General features: G+C 36.7%; 1 protein-coding gene across 1 annotated transcript in view; it reads right to left on the reverse strand.

Annotated features, from left to right (window-relative positions):
• SPOCK3 (SPARC (osteonectin), cwcv and kazal like domains proteoglycan 3) overlaps positions 1 to 25,109 on the reverse strand; it is a 221,082-nt gene that overhangs the window by 18,301 nt on the left and 177,672 nt on the right. Inside the window, exon 7 of the mRNA XM_069786532.1 lies at positions 4,026 to 4,145. Within this exon, the coding sequence (XP_069642633.1) occupies positions 4,026 to 4,145 (120 nt within the window). The remainder of the gene's footprint in view (positions 1 to 4,025; positions 4,146 to 25,109) is intronic.

Consider the following 25,109-nt stretch of genomic DNA (forward strand, 5'->3'; position numbering starts at 1 on the left):
ATCCTAAATGCAAACAGACAACCAGAAAGGATGTCACAAATTGCTTTTTTAAATGCAGAATGGTTACTCAGTGAGGAACTCTATGACAAGAATAAATGGCAGCCTGGGGGAAAAGGTGCCAAAACAGATTTTTAACTCCCCAAGCGTAATGAACAACTCCAGAGATCTGCTAGAATAATTAGGACTCTGAAAGGGGAAGCTGCATTCAGGTGGCTTTTTGTCATAACTGTTGTTCTCTACAGACCACTAAGTCTCATGTGCTAAGCTTAAGGTTGTTATACATGATTAAGAAGTTCTTTGCAAGATTTATTTCTAGGTGTAGCTCTCAGACATGCCCAAATAGGGGCTGGACTCCCTGGTATACTTAAAAATTAATGTGCCTGATGTCTTGGACCTACTACAACCTTGGAGACTAACTTTGAGGGATTTGATATGGGGTACTACTCAAGAGCTTAGCTCTAGAAGAACAGTTTTAAGAATTTCTTAATGGTATTAGAAAGGACATTACCATGTTGAATGGTTAGCATTATTTTTGTTTCTTCATGTTTTTACAGGGACATAGTGACCTAGTATTTTCTTCTAAACCACAGACATGTTAATTTCTCATAAGATACAGTATCTTTTGCTGCCTCAAATGAGAAATTTTGAAGTTCAGAAATGTACATACCAGAAAACCCATATATTTGCACTAATGAAACCAGTTTTTAAACTATTTTTTCATCCCCAAATCCACAAATGAAAGAAAACTACTGATCGTACATTCGATCACTTTCTGTCTATAGATGGACTGTCTTTTTGCAGTAGCCTGTCAAATTAATTCAATCAAGTAACTATTGGCTATTTATAAAATCAAGTAAATATTGCACAAATAGGATCTTTTATATTTGAAAGCAAATTTTTTTCACAATTAGATACACACAATTTGAATAACTGACCACAGTACTAAAACACTAGACTCTAATCAGTTATTGTTCAAATGTTTTTGTGAAACACTGTGGGTTTTGTCAAAAAACTCTTTTTTAAAGAGAAAAAGAAAAGAAGATAGGACAAACTGAATGTCTCACATGTAACCATTTCCTACAATTTGATTTGCTTTGCTTTAGTAAAAAGGAAATAAACGTGCCAAAGCCTATCATCAAACTTCCAGGTTTACCTCCTAGCATTTCTGTAACAAATAGCAAACTTTTCAACATTCTTGTACCAACACTACCTCTATTTTAAGGTTGAGGAGGTATAAGTCTTTGAAACAGAAAATCTAATTTAAAACCAGCATAGTAATCAATTAATATTTTGTACAACATTCTAGCTGCTTAGGATTAATTTGTGATACCTTGTTACAAGTGCAATTCAAACATTTCTGACAGCACCATGTTCACAGCAAATTTTAAGTCAGTAGTACATTGAAACCAGATTTTTCCACACAGATTATATTTCCTTACCTGTTGATGAAAAAGAGCCCTGAAAAGCCTATTCTTAGCCATTCAAATTAACTCTTGATTCTCTCTCTCAAAAAACTGATAGGGTAGGATCCAGTCTAACTTGTGCCTAAAATTTGAGGTACCTCCTAAAGTACGTGTGAATTCTTTATATTGTCAAAGGAGAGAACTTCATGACTTTGAAGGCTTCCAAAAGGATATTCTGAAAACTGGGCCAGAAACTCATTTTTTCCCCTCAATTGGAACAATTCTATTTGTAAAGATCCTCATCTGAAGGCTTTTAAAGGCAAATACATCTCTCTACCTGCCTTAGAAAGATTCCTTCACTAGCTCAGGTTAGGTGGGAAAAATCCCACAGACCCCAAAACTTTGGAGGAAGCTAATCAGAATGAGATCATAACATTTTCTGCAGAAGAGCTCCTCATGCTCACAGACCTCACAGACCAAAGTGCTTCATGCAATTGAACAATCTGTTCTAAAAATACCCACATATCTCACAACTGCTTTGGTCTACATAATCTAAGCAGATGGCTATTATCTTCTGCATTGTACGTGAAGTGCCAAAACATGAACATTTAGGATGTACTAGATGTAAAATCAACATTAGGTAGACACCACTCAATCTTACGGGTGTTGCTAAAGTTATAGTAAGTGACCATCGAAGTTTGAAAACAAACCAACCAGTTTGGATTACATAACATATTTCTAGGTCCAAAAACTGACAAGGTCCCAAAATCCACAACACTCTTGCATTTTTAGTCACACATTAAAATCCTAGATCTTAAGCCTAAATACAGTCCTTGACTGCATGTCAGTGAGTATAATACATCAACATACACTTCATGATACAAATACCTCTCTCAGGTATAGATACTATGTCTTGTCGATGACACCTGCGTGCTTAAGGAAAAAAAACCAAGGAAAATGTCTAAGGGAAAAATCTCACCCTCTTAAGAACTTTGTGCTTGCACTATGTTTCAATGTATTCAAAGTATTAATTATGAATTTTACATTCCTGTATTACATAGAACTGAATTACCTGAAACACTGACTTTTTATTTGTATGCTGTAGTACTTGCTAGCTGTACAGTTGCTTCTTTTATCATTGCTCAAATTTCTTTTTGAACTTTTACTGTATTATCAGGCTTCTAAAAAAAGCTGTGCTGCATTTTTGACCTTACCTATTCAGCATGTTACCCTCAAGAAAGTGAGTATTCAGCAAGAAACAGGACCCCATGCAATGTTTCAGCTGACCTTTAACTGAGTGATAAGCTAACACTAGTTGTATTATTAGATACTTTTAATTTGTTACTACACAATAAATGCTTACTTAAGAGCTGTAAACTTTGTATTTCTGTTGTTTTCGTTACTGGATGAGAAGCAGATCACATGCCAGTTATGGGCACCAACCAGAATGTAAATTGGAAATCTATGTTTTTAAATGTGTTTTTTTCAATATCAATAAAAAGTGACATTACTGTATTACTACCTTACCTCAGAAACATTTTTTGTCAATGTTAAGAGAAGTATTCCCAGATAACACAGAATCATCTTTAATTCATTGTGTTTTACAGAATTATTCGTATTTCCTTGGCATGAAAAATCACACAAAGAAATGACATTTCCAATTAAATGAAATAAATGGATTTCTTGAAAAAAGAAAAAGTAATGCTACAAATAGCAATCAAACAAAAGTTAAAAAAAAAAATCACAAGTACTTAAAAAGTTAATAATGAAGGAAGTAAGCTAAGCAGCCAGTGGTGGCCAAGTTCTGTGAAACAAACTCTGGAGGAATTCATAGTTTGCTCTTCATATTAATGAAAGGTAAAGTTTTAACGGCTTAGGAATCTAATTTTACTCTCCTTCACTGTAGGACATCACTCTTGAAACTATTATTGCACACTTCAATTGCTATTTTAAATAAGCCCTTTGATAATTACATTTTAAAACTTTACTACCTTCCACAACAAAAAAGCTATTTAAATATTTGAGAGGGTTAAAAACAAATTATGTCCCCCTACTGTTTCCACTTCATTAGTACTCCTCAGTCTTTTCCAATTTGAAGTATATCCTTGAAAATTCCTTTTCACTTCCAAGCTTCTTTTCCATCTGTTTTTCCATACCAGCACCCACAGTGGCATCAACTAGCAACAATGGGTCACACATAACTACAGCTCCTGTACACTGTTTCTTAGGGTAGCCATTCAGCAACTCACTTTTCTCTATGGAAAAGTTGCTCAAAATCCCTATTTGATTGTTTTGTTTTGTCTCCTTATATAGCCGCTGATTATCAAGCTCTACCAAATAGACAATTTGATAGCATTCACAAATGAAAGCATTGTGAATGGTAGCTGCCATACATTCTTACAAACAAGAGTGCTCCCAAATAACATTGAAAGTTTAATGTGAACATCTTATATCAGTACTAAGGCATAACTAAGAAATTAGCTTTAGAAAAGCACAAAGTTACGGTTTCATACACATGCCTATTTAAAGCACATGAGAATAAGGCAAGTCTTAGCAACGGAAATACAAAAGCACAGAAAAGTATCAAAGAGAAATCAAATAAGACAAGTAGAAATCTCTTACTGGTTCTTTCAGGCCTTTGAACAATCCTAGTCTTCTTATTCTGAATTCCACTTTCATGAAGTGCCTTAAACCAGTCTCTCAATCTGTTTGCCACCTCCCTGAATTCCAGGTCACTGCACACTGAAAAACAAAATGCGGAGCTGCTTAATATTTTTCTCCTGGGTGCGGAACAGAACTTTTCAAACTATGCTAAAAAAAAGTAAAATATATAAAATAATATAAACATATATGTTCCACAGTTTTCTTCAATTCATAAAGTTCAGTTTCATTACTTAGGTATGCCTTCAAAACCTAATTAAGGTCCTCAGAAATAAATGCCTGATGTGTAAAGCAATTATAGAATTATATATATCTAGAAATTAAAAACATCCTTTGCAAACTAGTATAAACAGTTCTAGAACAGATATTTTCACATCTTACTGTAGAAGAAGCTGTATGGCGGACACTCACATGACAGTCTTTTGGAGTTTCATTTCTATGTTCATTAAGGCAGTAGTAACGAAAGCCCTACCAGAACAAGTCGGAGATGTGATTTAGGCAGATAATGCAGGAACACCCAGTTTGCTTTCCTACGCTGAAGCATGAAAAGAGGCAATAGGGTTGACAGAGAAAGTGTTTCAAGTGTGTCCTTATTTCATTGAATGTAGTTTTACAAGCCAACATTCGTAAGCACCTTACTGCAAACAAGCAACCGTACAGCTGCTTGGTGACAGAAAGGATGGCTTCTTTGACCAGAAACAGCAAAAGTAGAAAAAGCATGCAAGACCAAAGAGACCATCTGTAGCACCAAGAGCAGCAGATTAGCAGCAGACTGGCTGAAGTGTTGTACAGTGCTGGTAATTAGTAGTGAAGCCAGCAGCAGAAGCAGGTAGGAGATGTGCAGTGAGGAGCCCTATTCACCTTCACTATTAAGCTGCTGGAGAAGACAAAAAAAAGGCGTGCTTGGAGCAAGCAGATATCCCTTCCAGAACTCTGTTTTCCTATTTCACGTGTTTGAGAGAAGCTGGGAGAAGACAAGAGAAATAACGGAATCTGGAAGATGACAAAAGCAGGAAAGGCACTGGATATATGCTTCCCTAGGTAACAAAATACCTTCCACTGCCCTTGAAAACAGTTACCACTTCCAAATCAGGATTGTTTTCCAGGTCTACCAGTAACTGACTAAGCTACCATATGAAGAGCTCATACCTAAGTTAGCAGAGCTTCACAGTGATGCTCTTGAAAATAAATCTCTAGTTAGCTTACTTGTCCTTTATTATGTAGCAATCCATAATATTTGGTGACATAGCCTTCAGTACACTTTATTAAACTGAATACTGTGAAATACCTGTTTGTATTTTAGAGTAAGATTGAAACATGTCATTATGCCAACAACTATCAATGCCTGTACAACAGCAGGCATCTAAGCATTTGTTTATTCATTCTTTGCTGAAGTCTCTTGAGACCTTGATTCTGTCCATGCAAGACTTAGGTGCAATCTATACATACATTTGCATATATTATGAACTGACATTTTAATAAAACTTGTATTGTGCTTTTCTCTTGTGTAACGGAACAAATTTTTTCTGATAATTTGATATGGAACTGGGGAATTTTTTTTTTTTTAATGATATATGGGCATGTATGCTCAAAAATGGCATATTGCAACAACTAGATGAAAACGGTCTCCTGAGCCAAGACTACACAACACAATTCAAACTTGTGGGATTTCTACCATTTGCTACAATGACACCTTCCTTTACCAATCCTTGCACCAGCTGACAGGTCAGCATAAAGAATCAGGTATTAACTTGGGACAGCCTGCTGCTCTTCAATTCCCCTCCCATTTCAGGTGAAATAGAATAATATTTTTCCCTTCTCTAACTAACCTCACTTGGTTTAAGAGAAAGACTTTTAGAATAGAATCATAGGGTATGGAGCACAGCACAATCATTAGGGGTACTTGGCCTGCCATCTAGCTGCTTTGATTTATCTACCCTGCACAATACTGTGTAATACCACCACAGGTCCCAGAAATAACATAGCTACATTAATGTGGTGCACTGACCTGGCTATTTTCATCTACTTCTAACTTGTCCATATGCACTGCTACTCTGATTAACCTCTGATGCTGAGGTGATCTACTCAAAAGCCAGCACATAAGCTCATTTCCAGGCACAGACACACACACATAACCATATATATATATATGTATGTGTGTGTATATATATATTTAAAGAGAGAGCATGAGGAAGTGCCAGCTACAAGTAAAAGCTTAGCTTGAATAACACTAACAGAAGGATGCACATGGCAGCCGCATGATGGAGAGACTGTATGAATTTCTCCTTTCTGTAGAAGCAGCCAAATAGACACACTGAAGTGGATCATCTCCTAAGCTCATTAAGGTGTAAAAAAGCCCTAAGAAAAGGATAGTGCCTCTTTAGCTATTAGGTATAAGAATAAAATAGAGCTTGCTGTCTCAGCATCTGGTACTAGCCACTGTCATGCACAATATGACACAAAATGACATTTTCTGTGCTCCTGTGAATTGCATTCCTTTTAAAATGGAAGGTACATATGGCACATTTTGGGCTTCAGACACATCCCATATCAGATCTCAGATTAGGGGCATTCTTCCAACTTCAACTTCTTATAACCCTTTTCCCAAACTTTGCTTGACAATTTAAATTATGGGTTGCATCTCAAAACAACGAATGAGAAAATGGTAATAATTTTTGTTCATTTTAATGATTTTGATAACTTTATCATGGGAATAGATCATCTTCAAAAATCTAGGCAATGCAAACCAAACTGATTCAAACTGTCATTTTCCTATTTTATACCCTGTAGCTACTGAAGTGCTGGAGTCAGCTCTCAAACATGGCAGGTAATGACATTTACTGTATTATTAATTTAAATGCACAGTGAATTTTTGGTTCATGACATTTCTAATATGTCAAGTAAAAGCAGATGTCTTCTATATGGGAAATATACACGAGATGCAGCAGAACTACACTAATCCACACAATAATTTACATGGACAAATTGTGTTCTCAGCAAGGATTTAAAGCATGGGTTTATAACAATGTCTCATGTTTCAAATTTGAGTATCACAGTTTTTTATCAAAGAACATTTAGATCATTTACTAGCATCTCAGAAAAAGATTTAAATGGTAGAACCAGACAGCAAATTAGAATTCTTGTCATGAAACTTTCTATCAATCATTTCATTTCCACAGGACGCTTAAAATATGTTAAAGTTTTAAGTTGGTTAAATAACAACTAATCATGCAATTTAATTTCGACTGCTGGAAAGTAAAATACATTGAATTTTTTTTTTGTTCCGACCCCTCCTCCCTTCCTCCCCCCCCCCTTTTTTTTTCTTCTTTATTTTGGAATTTTCCATTGAGAAATTTAAGTTTCAGATTTCAGTATACTTGCTATTTTCCAGAATGCTTTTCAAGATCTAGCTATCCTAGCATTAAAATAGTAGAATAAGAAGAAACAAAAAATAATTAAGAATGTATTTTTCATTTTATGGTTCTTGTTAAGTGGTTTTGGTTGGGACTACTTAAAGTTAATTCCTTATCATCTGATTTCGGTATTTGTTCACTTATATGGTTACTCTTGTATATGGTCCTCTCTAAATATTGTTACATTATGTTGTTTGAAGCATTTAAGAAACATAAAGGAATCTGACAAAAATAATTCAGGTTTTTATGTTGTGATTACTGGTGAAAAAAGCTAGTACTATCCTGACATGAGATTTAAAATACTTATTAAAAAAGAGAGAGACCTTATTAGAACATGACATTTCATACTGGAAAATGACAAAGCAGAGAAGAGATTTACATAAGTATGTAAGAACATAAGGTATTAGTAGTGGCAAATAGCTCCTTAAAGTAGTACAGAGATTTGCATTTGAGTACCTTTGGGCCAAGACCTCCCATTTCCTAAATTATTAGGTACAAGGTGCTTGGAGTACTTAAACCATGACAGTGGCAGGAAAGCTGCACTCATTACCCCATCAGGTAACACAGAGAAGCAGAGGATTAGTGGCTTGACAGAGGAATGTTCTCAAAGGAAAAAACTTAATCTTTTGACAGTTCCCAAAGGCAAATTGGGTAGTAAAACCCCAGTTTGGTCCTATCTCAATACAGACGTTTGCCAAAACTTGACAGACAAGAACCACCACATACACTTTTTTCTTCACACACAATGGTGCTTGCACTATATTTTATATAGGTAGCAATTCATGTGGCATCTAGAAAGTCAACTTCTTAACGTTAAATTTGCATAAGATTTTCTTAATTAAAATTATATATTTATATGAATAGAAAGATCTAAAATGATAGTATTTTCAGGCTTGGGGCTAAACATTAATATATTTACTGCTTCAAATGTTGTACTTCTAAATATACTATGATTGATATTTCAAAGATAATCCAAATAAATTTAATTAGCATTAACACAGTACATGAAACAGTCCACCTTGCATGAACCTGCTTCCATGTTCAGTTGCAAACACATAAAACCAGAGATTGTGTATTAGCTTTTTTGCATGTTCTTACATTAGGAAAATAATCTGGAAGCCGCTCTACAGCTGTCATATGTATGCATAGCAAATTGCAAAACTGAATATAACTCTAATGTTATATGGCAGAAACCATATTTTACAAATTTCCATTAAAGTGGTTTTGTATGGCATGCATGAATAGCTAAAAGCAAATTCCAGGACAATTCAAGATCAATGTTATTCTTGAACAACTTTTTGTACAATTGTGCTTTACAACTATTGTTCAAACTTATTCATAAGAATAGGGGCTACCATAACCTAATACATCATGAATACTGCTTGGTTTAATGTTGATACAAAGCTTAACATTTTTTTTATTGGGATCAGTCTGATCAGACTACTCACCACCCCGCAACAATTTTAAGTGGCACATCAAGCAGTCACTCTCAAGTTATGAAAACAGCACAATTTCTGGCTTGCAGGGCAAGTACCATACGTAGGTACAGTCTAGGGGGAAATTTTGCCTTAAGAACTTATATATGTAGTGCAACCTCCAAAGAGACTATTGAATAATAATAAATATGGCCTAAAATTATCTATGTTTCTCTACCAACCTGCCGAACAGAGCTGTCTCAAGTCTTACCACCTTGCAAAAAGTCCAATTTTTGCAAAATCTCTTTTCAGGAAGAAAATATTTTTGGTGATAAAAGAAAAAAATTGGGGCAAAGTAAGTCCAGAAAGTAGCACGAGACCTCTGGGGAGGTGGTGATGGGCCTGTCAGCTTTAATGTTAAGCAAGGTTAAATGAGACATGGGGATGATTCACTGTTTTGAGGCTTTTGGATAAACTCTTCTTTCCTTTTCTTGCCCTTCATGAAAACATCCTGTGCTTTCTGCTTGTCCTCTCAATTTGCTATGCTTCCTGCCCCGGAAAAGGAAGAGGCTGATGTCTGGATAACATGCAGCCACTGTAAGAAGTAGGTGTGGGACAGGACGTAGCAGCTTTCTGTTCTCATTCCTGTCCCTGTCTCAGGTACACACAGATTACTGTTTCAGGAAAGTAGCTGTCACCGGCACTACTTCTGGTTCACTACCTTATCTCTTCCACAGGAGTAGCAGAGACATCTTGAGAGAAACCGTGGGATGGGCAATTCAGGACAGGATCCTGCTCCTGCTGCAGCCTGCTGCCCCAGTCTCTCTCTCCTTTCACCAATACCTTGAACTGGACTTGTACAGTAGTAGACTGATCACAGCACAATGGTGTTACATTGTACATCAGCCTAGGGTAAGATTATTTACTCTATAAAACATTTTACAATTTCAGTGAACCAGAGAGCAGGTAACACAATTCATGTCTGAAATTATTTGAAAATTATTTTGAAATTAAAATATCCTCTGCTTAAACTTTAAAAAGTAGGAAGCATCCAACTTTCATAGCACAAAAGAAAGAAAAGACGATAAAACAAAATATACAAAGTTCAGATTACTTAACAGCCAATTTATTATCAAGAGAATACGTATGATAAATATGTTACTGTCTTATTTAAGAAGCACAGAGCAAGTAGAGTTGATCAAAAGTTAGACAAACCTACCTCCATTTTTTCATAGGTTTTTAGTTACTAAAATAATTTATGAAAAAATACATACTTAGAGGATAGTCAGCAATGACTTCATTGTACCTGAGTCACTATGGTCAGGCAATTTTTTTGGTAACAAGAGATATTTCTGCCCCCACAAAATATGAGTATAGACTAATTGCTCACACATTCAGTCCAGCAAAAAAAGAATGCTGCATATATAGAAGTAATGCTAAAAATGCATTGATTTTTTGCCACATATATCAGTGCTCATGAACATATATGATTAAAATTGCTGGAAACTAATAGAATTTGTTAGGTTATTCAAAGAATAAAAACTGGTGCTGCTTAGTATTTGTTATAAGCTCTTTGACCATTTCTATATCAAATCAGTACACAGATACCATATTACTTCTTAATACATTATTGTATTACTATGGAATCTTTCCTTACTTTTTGTTTCATAATAAAGTCATATTTCTATACTGTGGCCAAAATTACTAAGGCAGTATTTGTACATTCTGAATAAACTGAGGGCCTCAGACTAGAGAAAGAATCCTATTTCATGTTCCATGTATCGAGTCAGCCACACATACACAGACAAACTGAAGATTCTTATCAAGTGGGTTATTAAAAAAGTATAAAATCCTTTCTAACATCTTCCACATATTAGATACAATTTTGAATATGAAATAACTTCAACTATATGGAAGTTTTTCCTAAAAGCACTTATCACATTTCAGATTTTTGTTCCTGTTTTGACATGTAAAACGTAAAGAAGTAGTAAAATAACCTTTAAAATAGTAAAATAAACAATTTAATTCCCACTCACACAGGAACTTATCAATGTTTTGTTCAACGTTCCAAGAACATTCAGATGAACACAGAACAGATATAAAAGAGTTCAGTCTAAAAAGTAGCTTTCAGAAACTAGTAAGAAGCAGAGAACAACATTCAGACATTATCACAGTTACAAACACAATTTTTTTTCAGAGGAGCTGGGCTGCACAACGTAATGCTGAGTTATGCTTAAGTAAAATCATTAAGTCACAAAAAAATTCAGGTATATTTACTGAAAATGTCTACACTTGGCTTTGTTTTTGATCTGTATACTGTCTCAGTACAGTTCCTGCCTCAGCATTCCACCTTAAGTCACATGGATTTATGTGAATAAACCTTGTATTCTGTAACAAGAGAGGATCAGCCTAACACTCCATTCACTAGAACGCTATTTGCCATTGAAACATGCTTGCTCAGGGTTATGCTATATGATGAAAAATTATATTAATTAATGGGTTGATGCATGCTAGAATACGCTTAGGGACTTTTCATCCTGGTGATCAGCTTCTAAAGATACATGCTGCTGAAATTATTGTACGCATTGGTCTGTATTGATTTAAAACAGGTCAAGATGAGGTAATTCAGATCTATTCAGACAACTATTTCACCTGATAGACTGGAAGATGAATCTTTTATGGTGAAAGACAGACAGTAAAAGTTGTAGAAGGTTAGACAGTAATCAAAAAATGCATATTAAATCACATGAATTCACTCAGGAACCTCCCAACAAGTACTTCTGTTTTTATCTAATGCCAATGCAAGGCATTCCTGCTATTACAATCAATTCTAGTAGCCATTAAGAGAATTTGTATAGGGTGAAATCCAGTCACTAGCTCAAAGGTTACTGGAGTCTCCTGTCATGAATTAATAAAAACTGACTGTCTTTTAAAACCAACGTATATGGCTATGTAAAAAATGAAGGGATCTGAAAACTTACAGGTACCCAATCTAGAAATATCTTTATAATAAATATTACTTTAATGTTAGGTGGAACCAACTGTTCAATTTGTTTTCACATACAGTAAATGTTACAATTTGTGTTGGCATTTGAATATAATTTACTGATTGGAAGTAGAATATTTGAAAATGCTAATCAGTATGTGTTCTTTCAGTGCCTTTCAACTCAAGTTAATTGATGAAGAAGTAAAAATAGTGCTACTCAAAGCTATAAAGACATGTGGAACATATTTTGGGACTAGCATAATGGATTGTATTCCCTAACATATTTAATCCAGTCTTTGGTTTCTGACATAACAGAATATACGTTATTTTAACAGTATATACTTTTTACATAAACACATAGAGCCATATATGTAAAATTATCTGTAGTTTAACAAGTGTAAATCATTACCATATTCACATAATAAGCACACTGAGATACTGTTGCATTAAGGAGTAGCTTTTGTTAAGTGAAGGGTCAAAAGGTGATTTATAAAAAAAAAAAACCAGTGATAAACACACCCCACACTATGAACCATCTCACAATAATATATGTGACCATGAGGCTGTAGATAGAACCTGAGTCTCTGTTCACTTCAGGAAGAGATACTTTCCCCTACTTTTTCAGCAACAGATCTCAGTTCAATATTCAATTCTAAGAGCACAAGGCCTGACAATTATGAAGGAAGCCACAGAAACATAAAGAAATTATTAGCACACTGTTTAACAGTAATTTAAGTGTAGAACTCACCCATAGATCTGTCTGCTTTTGTGCCCCACAGCCAGAATATTCCTAAAGTCTTTATATAACATAACATGACACTTCCATTCCCGAATCTACTAATGGCCAGTGTTGTGGTTTAACCCTAGCCAGCAACTTAAGCACCATGCAGACACTCTATCACTCTCCTCCTCAACTGGATGGGGAAGAGAAAATATAACAAAAGGGTCGTAGGTCGAGATAAGGACAGGGAGAGATCACTCACCAGCTACCATCATGGGCAAAACAGACTCGACTTGCAGAAAATTAACTTAATTTATTACCAATGAGATCACAGTAGGATAATGAGAAATAAAACCAAATCTTAAAACACCTTCCCACCAGCTGTCCCTTCTTCCTGGGCTTAACTTTGCTCCAAATTTTCTCTACCTCCTCCCCCACCAGCGGTGCAGGGGGACAGGGAATGGGGGTTGGGGTCAGTTCATCACACCTTGTCTCTGCTGCTCCTTCCTCCTCAGGGGAGGACTCCTCACACTCTTCCCCTGCTCCAGTGTGGGGTCCCACCCATGGGAGACAGTCCTCCATGAACTGCTCCAACGTGGGTCCTTCCCATGGGCTGCAGTTCTTCAGGAACAGACTGCTCCAGCATGGGTCCCCACAGGGTCAAAAGTCCTACCAGAAATTCCCCACGGGCTGCAGGGGAATCTCTGCTCCGGTGCCTGGAGCACGTCCTCCCCCTCCTTCTTCACTGACCTGGGTGTCTGCAGGGCTGTTTCTCTCACATATTCTGACTCCTCTCTCTGGCTGCAGTTTCTGTGCCACAGCAACTTTTTTCCCATCTTAAATATGTGATCCCAGAGGCACTACCACTGTCACTGATGGGCTCGGCCTTGGCCAGCAGCAGGTCCAACTTGGAGCCGGCTGGTGTTGGCTTTATCGGATATGGGGGAAGCTTCTAGCAGCTTCTTACAGAAGCCACTCCTGTAGCCCCTTCCTGCTATCGAAACCTTGCCACACAAACCCAGTACACCAGTTAGCCTGAAAACTATGGTTTACTGACAATATGGCCAGTGGGATTAAGTTGCAGGAGCAAGATTAAGGCTTTGTTTCAGTGAGATATGAAGTACCTTGCCCTGCCAGAAGGCACACAATGTGGTACTCTGCTATCACAACATGTGGTTGTGCTTGCCACACAACGCTATCATATGTTTCAAGATACAGACCCCCGACAACCAGAACTGCAGAAGATCATCCCCAGCACATACAATCAGAGAGAATTATATTAATAAATTCATGTATATAATAAAATAACCAAGAAGTAAATATACAGAGAGCATATGGACAATCTGAAGACCAGGGCACACATCAATGACCTCCTACAGCAAAGCAGGAATTACTCCATGTGAGATGGGTAACTTAACAATCAGTGTATGCTAAAGCAATACTTCTGATCATTCCAACTTTGTCTATGTGTTGGAACCGCTGCACATGATCACAGAATCACAGAATTATTTATGTTGGAAGGGAACTCCAGAAGTCTTTCAGTCTCTTACCCTCTGCTAAAAGCAGGTCTAATTACATCAGATTGCTCATGGCAGTTTCCAGTCATTCATGTCCTGTGATCATCATGCCATTCACATGAAGGTTCCTCACTATATGAAAGACTACCCCCCTTTAAAAGGTACAATATACTACTATCTTGTTACTCTATACTGTCTTCCCCGAAAAGTACAAGAGCGCTTCCTCATGCTGTAACTTGAGGACTGTAACCATCTGTCCAGGATTGCTAGACATCCAGAAACCTGGCTACCGCAGCAATTCCAACTCAACTGTGAGAAGGACTATTTAGAGCAGTCCACACCTGATGCTTATGTAGTTTAATGCCCTTTCAATGCATTACCTACCATTCATGTACTACTGTGTGGTTGCACAGTAAATCTTATGTATCTGAGATGCACTGAGTAACTGCACATCCAGCACATGCACTTAAATGTGTTTCTTTTCCAGGGGCCCCTGTGTGAAAATATGGTAACCCTAATACTGTCATTAGAATTCAGTGCTGCCTTTAAAGACAGTATCTATTAAAGTAAACTGGAACGTTTTATAAAGCATACCTATTCAGCGTCAGTACTCTGCAGAGCTGCCATTCTGCATAAGGTTTATGAATTTAGTCCTGAGGAACTGATTGCTTGAACTGAAAATTTCTGGCTCCAGACTAAGGGCTAGTCCTCATTTAGCTAACTCTAAATGTCTAAGAACACCAGAACTAAAATTCTATGCAAATGGCCTTACAATTCCTGCAGTATACAGCAGCATTTCTAGCTCTGTATCATCTCTGACACAAATGGGAAGAATAACACATGGCAAAAAGAAATGTGGTCGCAAAAACCAACAAATATGGCAGAATGACAAAAAGCCCTTCAAACTTGTAGCTAAAGGATGGGACAGTCATTTCAGTCATCTTTTTACAGTCCCATATGTCTAATCGGAACTTTTTTTAAAAAAAAAAGTCTGTAAATTGAAAAACTTCATATGTATATTTCTATTTTTATAAGCTCATGAAATTTATTAGCCATCTGTTACCTCTAGGGCCAATGATTTTAGAAAGATACCTTGAAAGTAACAAATAAAAGCATTCTGATTTCCTTACTATTTAACTAAACATAATGAATTTTCTACTTCAGTTAGTCTATGTTATGAGATAATTAATACAAATGCTGCAGATACCATATCAGGGAACTGCAGCTGCTTATTCTTACTGCCTCAAATTAATGTTTCGTACATTCTGCTCATGATTAATGTTTCATAAAATTAAAAATTATTTCAATTAAATTACATTTTCATAAAATAAATCTGATCTTTTTGTGTCCTCACAGTTTTAAAGACTTCACATTTAAATATAATGACCACTTCTGAGTGCAGGAAAAATAGTATTAACCACAATATACAGAATTTATGTGCTAAAATACTATTTTTAACTTAAAATATGTAAACTTATTAAAACATTGCAATTAAATAAGACCATAGTAATTCTTTAATCTGTCAGAAGTATCACGGACCTATTGTGGAATTTGTTGATTTATTTTCTGGAGGACAGTCAATATATATGGCTTCCTTTGCTAACTGCTGCTAACCTCTAGTGTTGGTTATCATTTCTCATCATGCTCTGTTATTCTGAACTATTAATTTCTGAGGATGAAAATGATGTTATTAATCTGTAAATTGCATACTTATGAAGCTAGATAGTCAGCAAAAAAAGTTAGATAGCAAGGAGACACTCCACTGTAATGTGCTATATTCTAAGATCTTTTCATCCCAAAATATTTTTATATATTTACTTGAAGCCAGTATTTCACATAATAGAAGATACAGAAAGCATCAAATAGGGACAGAACAGCAATTTTCTTAGTGGTTTCCAGCCAACCATACTCAAAGGTGAGGTAGTTTCCTGAATTCAGTTTCAAGGATTCAAGATTGACAGGGTCCCGCAAAGACTTTTTTTGTATTTGACATAAAACCTCTATGAAACCTAGTAGACAAGGATGAAAAATCTTTTAACAATGCCCTTTATAAAGAAAACTTAAATATATATATATTATTTCAATATTTCAAATTAGACATTTTCTGAAATCAGAAATTTTCTGTGCTGATAAGAGGCTTCAAAGGTCTACCACACCAGGTAACTCTGTGCACAGAACCTGGAAGGGACTGACGCACCTTTCTACTGTGAGAGAAAATTACCGTTGTGCCTTGGTAGGACTGTCTACTGGTTTGCACCTTTTCTCTTGCAGGGAAGGATAGCAGAATAGAACATTGGGCTGAACAATCACCGACTACTAGAAATCAACTAAACTCTGTCCTGCAAGTGTCTGGCATAAAGGAATTTTACATCACACTGGATCCCACTAAAGTCTGACAGATTTAAGGCTGGCATTGCAGCAGTTTTCTTCTTTTTGTATTTAGATTATGATCTGATGCTTTAAACCAATTTGTATTTACCCTAACCATTTGCTTGTGTCCTTCTTGAATGTTTAATTACTAACATTGCTCTTAATCACTTAAAATTGCACAGTAAAGACCACAGTTGCCTGTAGACCTCTCAGTGAGGACTGAGAGGGTGGAATCACTCCAATTTAGCTAATTATTTGTGTCTTTCCTAAAGTAGGGCCATCAGAGGTAGACAAGCTCTTTCTCTACTACTGAAGGAAACTATGGCAGTCAATCCATTAAACCAGTGGACCCAGTCCCCCAGCACAAGAATCACATCCACTGAGATGCAAACTCTACTACACTGTACCACCACCTCATTGAAATCACAACTCTAGTTAACTAAATGTAATCTGCAGCTGTGTCTCCACACAAATTCACTAATCAGAAGTTGAAGGAGAAATTAAGAAAGTAATGATTTAAAAAAAAGACATGATTAGGGTACAAATATCTGAAATGTTTACATGTGCATACATGAAATATGTTAGCAAAGTGTAATTATGTTTTGCTAGTCTATGCACTGAACACCAAATGGATTGTTCGTGAATGTCTGATATAGATCAGAGAATTTTTATGAGATGTATATGAATATTCACAGAGATAAGAATTTATTTAGCCTTGGTAATTTCTGACACGGTTATTGCCTGTACATCTTTTAAATCCCCAAATCCTGCATTACCAACAGTGACCCTCAGTGACTCTACTGAATTACAATTATTATTTTTGGAGAGGAAGGGGAAACATGTTCAAAGTGCTGTTTTATAAATAAGGATATGAGAAGCATGCACTGGTGTGGCATGTGGGTGTGTGAAAATGTTGGAGGGTACAGTGTCTGACAGGATACCATTGGGAGACTTTGCAAGTTAAAGGACTATAAATCTGCTACTTTTTCATTCATATAGTCTGCAGGAAGAAATCCATGGAGAAAACTATGCCCAGCGGTACATCTGAAAGGGGAACAGCTACTCCACCTCAGCAGAGAGTCTGGCAATGAACTGAGTGTGGACAACCAAGGACAAGAGCCAAGGAGCAAATCAATGAGCTGCATTATTTGACAGTGCAAATATACCCTTATGTGCTTTCCTGTATTCCTTCACCCCAAGTTTGTGGCCCAGAAATGAAGACCATGTCACGTTCAGTATGAGAAGAAATGGCTCCAGAGTAAGTTAATGGTCACTGAACTATCTTGCAAGGGATGACAACATTCAGAAAAGATATACATTTTGGGTGATCTCTACATTTAAGGGACAGATTAACACCTTTCTTCAGGGGAGATATTGAATGGCAAGGCTGAAGATGAACTGGCTATCCTAATAAACTGCTTCATCATAAAGCAGTTATTAAATAAATATGTATAGATTTACCCTTAGTAAAGCTTTCAACTTTCTACAGGAGAAGAGAAAAATAAGTCTTCCAGAAGTTGGCACCCTTCTTTCAAAGTAAAATTCTCAAGACAGATTGATGAAAAAGCAAAAAATTTCTACCAAGAAAGCTTTCCTTTTTTTCATAAAAATATTCAGTTTTTTCAACCTGTTCTACTGACTGATGTACTGAGGTAATACAGGTTTTGTCTGAACAGACTGGATTCTAACCCCAGGGTTGCTGTATTCCCATTACAGATTAGGGTCCATGCATGTAGACACAATACAGATACCCAGTTGAACCTAGCGATTTTTGGAAAGCTTAAACTATGCTTTTCTGCTCTAACATATCCTGTCAGTGAGCAAAAAAATAGAAAGTTCTTCATCTATATAGCCTTTCAATTTAAATTGAACAAAGACTACAAGGGAAGAAATAGAAGACATTTGCCATTTGACCAGCTGCCTTGAATAACTCTCCTAAACTCTTTAAAAGACCTCTTGTTAAACACAGTGATAAAAAAATTGCTACCTGAGACACCAAAAATAGAAACTAAGTTATCTGAACTGGCAACAGAAGACTACTTATAAGTTTAACAAAATCAAAGCACTCAGTGAAGTTAATGTGCAAGGCCATCAGAGACTTGGTAGCTTTTGTCACTTGCAATAACACAAAATACAATGTTGAGGAAATCCAGAGTTATAACACTGCCACTTACGATTTCAGAAATCTATAAATTTTCTCTGGAAGAATTGATGGCATTTCTTTTGTTAAGATGAATGTTTGGTCTCCAAATGGCTAAGTGCATTCTTCTGCTATCTATACACCTCCTATGGCATCTAGGAAATGTACAGTGTTCCTTGTTCAGTAGCTGAACAAGAACTACGGTATGCATTACTGTTTGAGCCTGTCAGAGAGGAAAATCAGGGTTCAATCAAAAAATCTGCAAAAGGAAGAAAAACTAAGAAAAGGACTGTAAAACTGCAAGTGAATGTACTCCATTAACCTCCTTTGCAGGGAAAACAAGCTTACTAGACAGGAAAAGGAGACAGAAGAAAATTTTGACTACAGCAAATGCAGAAAACCAGTAACATCTCATCATTAAGGATGACAATTCAGTGGCTGCAGAGCCATGCGTGAGGATGGCTGCTTATGGTCAGACCAAACTCTGTCAAGTTTTATGTCTTGTCTCCAAGAGCAGCTATTCACAAGTGCTGTGGAAAGAGCGGTATTTCTGTGGTATTCCTTCTTCTCCTGCTTGATCTATGGCTCAGAGATGTCTTGAGTTCACAGAATTTAAATGGGTAAAGTAATGCAGAACCTGATCATTTCTGACTATCTGCAGATTTCATGTCTCAAGGAAATACAGACTTTATTTTTATGAAAGGACAAGGAGAGAAAATCTGCTTGATCAAGATCCTCCTGAAATCTATTCACTATCTATTTGTTACCCCATAAGGGTAAACTTACAAAGCACAAGCTGCAAACCCTATTAAGAAATCACGCTGTAGCCAACACAACAGGACAGTGATAAAATTCTGTATCACTCTTTATGAGACTCTACTGTTTACCTGAGCCAGGTAAACAGGCAGTGTTTCCAGCCATTTTCTTTTTGTAAAATGGACATGGCCTATAAATACTGGAACCAACTTCTCAAAACTTAGCCCCTGACAAGACACAGTCTGTGTGGGTTATGGAAGAATGTAAGAGTGACAGTGGTATGTCAGAACAAAGGCTCATCTAGCCCAGTAATCAGTCTCCAAGAACGGGAAAAAGTGGATGCATAGTGAAGCAAATAACAACAGAACAAGTATTTGCCTGGTCTCCAATCACCTGTGCACAAGGGAATTCTAAAGCCAGCTATGAAGCTATGAATCTATACAGTTAGTAAAACTAATCTGATTCCTCTCTTGGTGGCCTCAACCCAAGGCATGTGTAATAAAAAAAAATCCACAAATTTTAAAACAAAATTTCAGGTCACGCTTATAGACATAAAACTAGAAACAAAAGTAAAAATACACCAAATACAAAATACAATGCTAGTTTAACATTAACCAGCTGTTCTTAAGTCCCAAAAACATGTCCAAGTCTTCATTGAGACATCCAACTTTCTAACTGTCTCAGCTCTGAGAGATATCAATGTTATCTGTACAGCCATCAGCTCATCTGGTGCGAACCACAGATAAGAAAGGGACCCAGCTCCAAAGAAAACCATCAAGTCATCTTCATATGTTTGCAATCCTCATATAAGATGGGTGTATTACAGAGGATCTTTAATACTCAGAGTAAACTGAGGTGCTCTGTGACATTAAACAACTCCAGATCCAAACCAAGCACCATAAGGTATCATAACATATTTTAGGAAATGCCTCTTTTCAAGCTGCAGTCTATCTGCGTGGGATTGCAGCCTACTTGCAGGCAGTCTATCTGTGTGGCTATTTTCAAGTACAAAAGTTTCTGGAAGGAGCTGCTTACAGCAGGCACAAATCAGCACCATTTGTACACAGAACAGAACAAAGCTAATATTGCTAACAAAGACCACTATATCTTTAAGCAAACTTCTTATGACATTAGGGTGTGTTGAGGATCCTTGTGTATTTTCTGACATTTAGAGACATTCTCATCGTATTGAAATCACTAGTAAAATTATTACTGATTTCAGTACAGCCAGAATTTCATTCCCACTTTGGTGCTGTCTAGACCAACTACTTGGTCCTTTGAAGAGGAAGGGAATGCTAGCACTGATAAACAGACATCTTGGTGGTTGTTTAAACAATTTTGTTGACATTTTTCACAATTAAAAGTGACATTTTGTAAGTTACAGTCCATTGAAAGAAAATAAAAAATGTAACTGTTTTGCTTAAAGAAGTAAGATATTTTTTGAAAAAAAAAATCTATACAATAAAATGTATTGTATTGCAGACAAAATCTATACAATAAGAATGTACATTGCTTTTCCATATGGTCATTAAGGACCTTTCAAGACAAACAGAGTATGGACAATTAGAGATGCCAGACAGTAATCTATTCAGTTATAATTTTGCTTGTTAATCATAAAGCATGAAAGGTATTTGAACTAACTAGATGTGCTGATTATCAGCACCACTGCCTACAGCTGAAAAGAACTGTCAAATGTCATCAACTGTGAACCTCTTCACCACTGCATCTGAGACTTCGAAACAACTATCACCCCTCATAATGGCATCACTGTTCTGTACTGTTTGCAAAATTCATGAAATTGTTTAAACTGTCAGTGACATCAGTACTTGGTCAGAAAGAGTCTGAAAATAATGCATCAGTAGCTGAGGCTTTAAAAGTAAAAAACCCAAAACCAGTATTTAATTATTTTAAGAAATAATCAAATGTCTACTGATAATGGTTTTGAAGATATCCTAGCAAGAGCAGTAAGAAATATTTATAGCGTGAAATTATGTCAACTTTTCACATAGACTCCTCTGTTCTCTGTCAAAAGATTTTTAACATAATTTTCTAGTTATTATTCAGACAGAGCTGTATTTTATGTTATTGAACTTCAATTTCATGCATGTTTCTCTTATGCCCTTTGTGGGCCATGCTCTTAAAAGTATTTTGTCTTTCTGAAAACACATCCGTAACTACAGAGAAACATGCAGAAATAAATCACCGTGATATCTGAAGTCTGGTGGTCACACAAAAGTAGTAAAAATGATACTCTTGGGTCTTCCTTCAACAATGATCACCATTAAGATCCACATGGCACTACAGAGTCCTGAGAAACTATTATATTCTACTGGGCCAGCTGGGTCACTAGGCTATTCAGGTAAGTTCTTAAAAATACAGGCACTGACAGTCACACGTGAAACAACTGCGGTCACAAAACATGTGGTTTTGCTATCACTGCGCTGAGCTTGGAATGATGTTGCTTTCTTGTCTGCATGGCTCATTGCCTTGGTTTCAAGATGCTGATATTGCACCTCAATGACTTGCAGACTACAGCATACTCCTGTTCAGCAAAGTGAAGCTGAGGCACAGCAAACGTGTACAGACAGAGATTACTGGATTCAATAGCAGGTACCATCACCATGAAAATTTACTTGCAGAGTCACTGGTCCAAGTTTAAGCGTTTCTCCATAGCTCTTATGTCATTGAAGAAACAGAAATCCTGGTTCCATTTAGTGGGAATTTTGTCAGTGATTTTAGTGAGGCCAGTTTTCCCTTCAATGAATATGAAAAACCTCATTACTCTATTGCACAAAACCCACCCTTCCTCCCGGCTTGGCAGTTGTAATTTGAAGGCTATAGTCTGTCTATTGCCTGAATACTTGAGTGGACTTGGCATTTTATTCAGTTGTTGCTGTCTGTATGTATTACAAATGGACGTCGTCAACATATGTTTCTACTTTAAGAGCCAAGATTGCTATTATTTCTTAATATGCAAGCTACTTAATATTGAAAAATGCTGGTTTAGTCTCATTTTATATTGAATTCCTGTTTTACCAACAAAAAAAAAATTTCTACGGCTGCGCATGGATTAGTAAGAGGAATATTTATGAGGATAATTATGAGGAAGGACAAATATAACATAATCCTATAACATACTGTACACAATGCAGAGTACCTTTGTCATAATTTAAAATTAATCCTGAAAGACTAATTTGTGGTTTTACTGTTTTAAGTAGGACTGCATGTAGTAAGTACTTTGAAAAGGTCATTAAGTATAGAGAATAACTTTATTTAAAATAATACTATACAGTAATTACTGAATTATAGTATTAGATCAGCAGGAAATTGCTTTAAGTCATATTTGACAACTAAAATGTGACCACTGTGGAGCTTTTTTGATTTAACATCTGTGAAAACTTGACTTATAAGCTTGGTTGTTTCCTATAATGTTAACACATTTGCAAGTTTGGGGTTTGGGTGTTGTGGTGGGTTTTTTTTAACAGTTCCTACTATACCCCCCAGACTACAAATCCAAAATGGATTAAGGATTTGCTTTTAATCACAGCCAGGGACAGAGGCCCTACACGTGCTCCTCTGCCACAGACCAGCCCTCAGCACATGTGGCAGAACAGGCTATGAGTGTTCCTGTTCCTTTTCAATGGAAAATCTAATTAGTTTACATACATGTATTGATACTTTGTGTTTAAATCTTATTAAAGGTATCTGACTTTGTGCAGAACCAGTTGAAGAGCACAGCATTCATTCTGTTGGCTCAGCCCTGACAGCAGCAGCAGAGAGCACATGCATTCAAAGCATCACCACTAATTCTGCAGTGATTATAGGACTGCAGTGTATGCAAAAAGGTTATAGCCACTTTTAAGCTTTTACCACAGTTGACTAAAGACCTGTTAAAAAGTCAAAGACAGCTGAAAGTGTTGTCTACTGATAATCATACACAGGTAAGTGAAAAATGAGACTCTAAGAAGACTAAATAAATTTGTTGCAGGACATGATGTAGCATGGCCAGCAGTTGCCATTATAGTAATCTAGTTTAACCTTCTGTGTAAAAAAATTCAGTACAACTTCAACTAGTAGTTTCTGAAATTAGCCAGTAACCTGAGCTGTGGAAAGATTTCTATTTAAAAAAATTACATTGAACCCTACCGTTTCCAAGTTGATACAAGAAGTTACAATCACAACAGACAGCCCACCAAACCCAAAGGCATTTCATTTGCAATTTAAAATGGTATCGTAACATCACTGTTTAAGCCTCAGAACATAAAAATAAAACAGAAAAACCCATTAAAGCTTTAAATTTTACATGAAACTGATTTTCCTGTAAAGGCTGAGAAGAAAAAATATTTAAAAACCACAGAACAGAATTTGTTTTTATTATCTTCCAGACACTAGAAAGTAAATTTGTGAATTTCGCTGTTGATGCCTCAAGACATGTTATACTATATTTTGGGCAAATCTATTAAACAATAAAGTAAGTGGACAGATTCATAAATAGAATCATAACTTTGCAATCAGATGAAAATAATGCCTACTGACTTAGAATAAAATAGAACAGACTATATCAGTTGGAAGGGACCTACAATGATCATCTAGTCCAGCTGCCTGACCAATTCAGGGCTGACCAAGAGCTAAAGCAAATTATTAAAGGCATTGTCCACCTCTCTAGGAAGCCTGTTCCAGTGTTTGACCACCTTCTCGGTAAAGAAATGCTTCTTAACGTCCAGTTTAAACCTCCCCTGGTGCAGCTTTGAACCATTCCCACACGTCCTATCACTGGATCCCAGGGAGAAGAGATCAGCACCTCCCTCTCCACGTCCCCTCCTCAGGAAGCTGTAGAGAGCAATGAGGTCGCCCCTCAGCCTTCTTTTCTCCAAACTAGACAAGCCCAAAGCCCTTAGCTGCTCCTCATAGGACATGCCTTCCACCCCTTTTCACCATCTTTGTTGCCCTCCTCTGGACACGTGCAAGGACCTTCACATCCTTCTTGAATTGTGGGGTCCAGAACTGCACACAGTATTCAAAGTGAGGCCGTACCAACGCTGAACACAGTGGAATAATCACCTCTTTAGACTGGCTGGTTATCCTGTGTTTGATGCCCCCCAGGATGGGGTTTGCCCTCTTGGCTGCCAGGGCACACTGCTGACTCATTGAGCCTGCTGTCGACCAGCACCCCCAGATCCCTTTCTGCAGGGCTGCTCTACAGCCACTCCTCTCCCCTTTTTCACTTGTGCCACGCATTACTACGTAATACTGTTTCTTTCAATATGAGTCAGCATGGGGGAGCTGGGTCCAAATAATAGCACCTACAATGCCTGGTCCATTAAACTAAAAAATGCTCCCCCTACCACCATGACATTGCTGTATAAAATATCTGACGTAAGTAAATAGCTTACCAAAATAAAATAAATGAATACTGAATGCCTAGTCACTGCTTTAAGCCCAAATATGTCAGAGACTTAGATAGGTATCTTAGTAGGAATTATTAAACAAGGAAACAGAAACCATGAGATTTTCAAAAGACACTGACATCGATCACCTGTGAAGATGTAGGCAACAGCTCCTTTGATTATTCTGTCACTCAACAGTGATGATAATCACAAGAAATTTCCTGAGGATATAGACAGTGATAACGGCCCACAGGGGAGCAATTCACACAAACTCTTCAATACTTCTCTGTAAGGTGCTCAACTAGGTACATTAGGTATGTAGATTTTATTTGTTTCTCAT

The sequence above is a fragment of the Haliaeetus albicilla genome, chromosome 1 (assembly GCF_947461875.1).
Source record: "Haliaeetus albicilla chromosome 1, bHalAlb1.1, whole genome shotgun sequence".
Taxonomy (NCBI): domain Eukaryota; kingdom Metazoa; phylum Chordata; class Aves; order Accipitriformes; family Accipitridae; genus Haliaeetus; species Haliaeetus albicilla.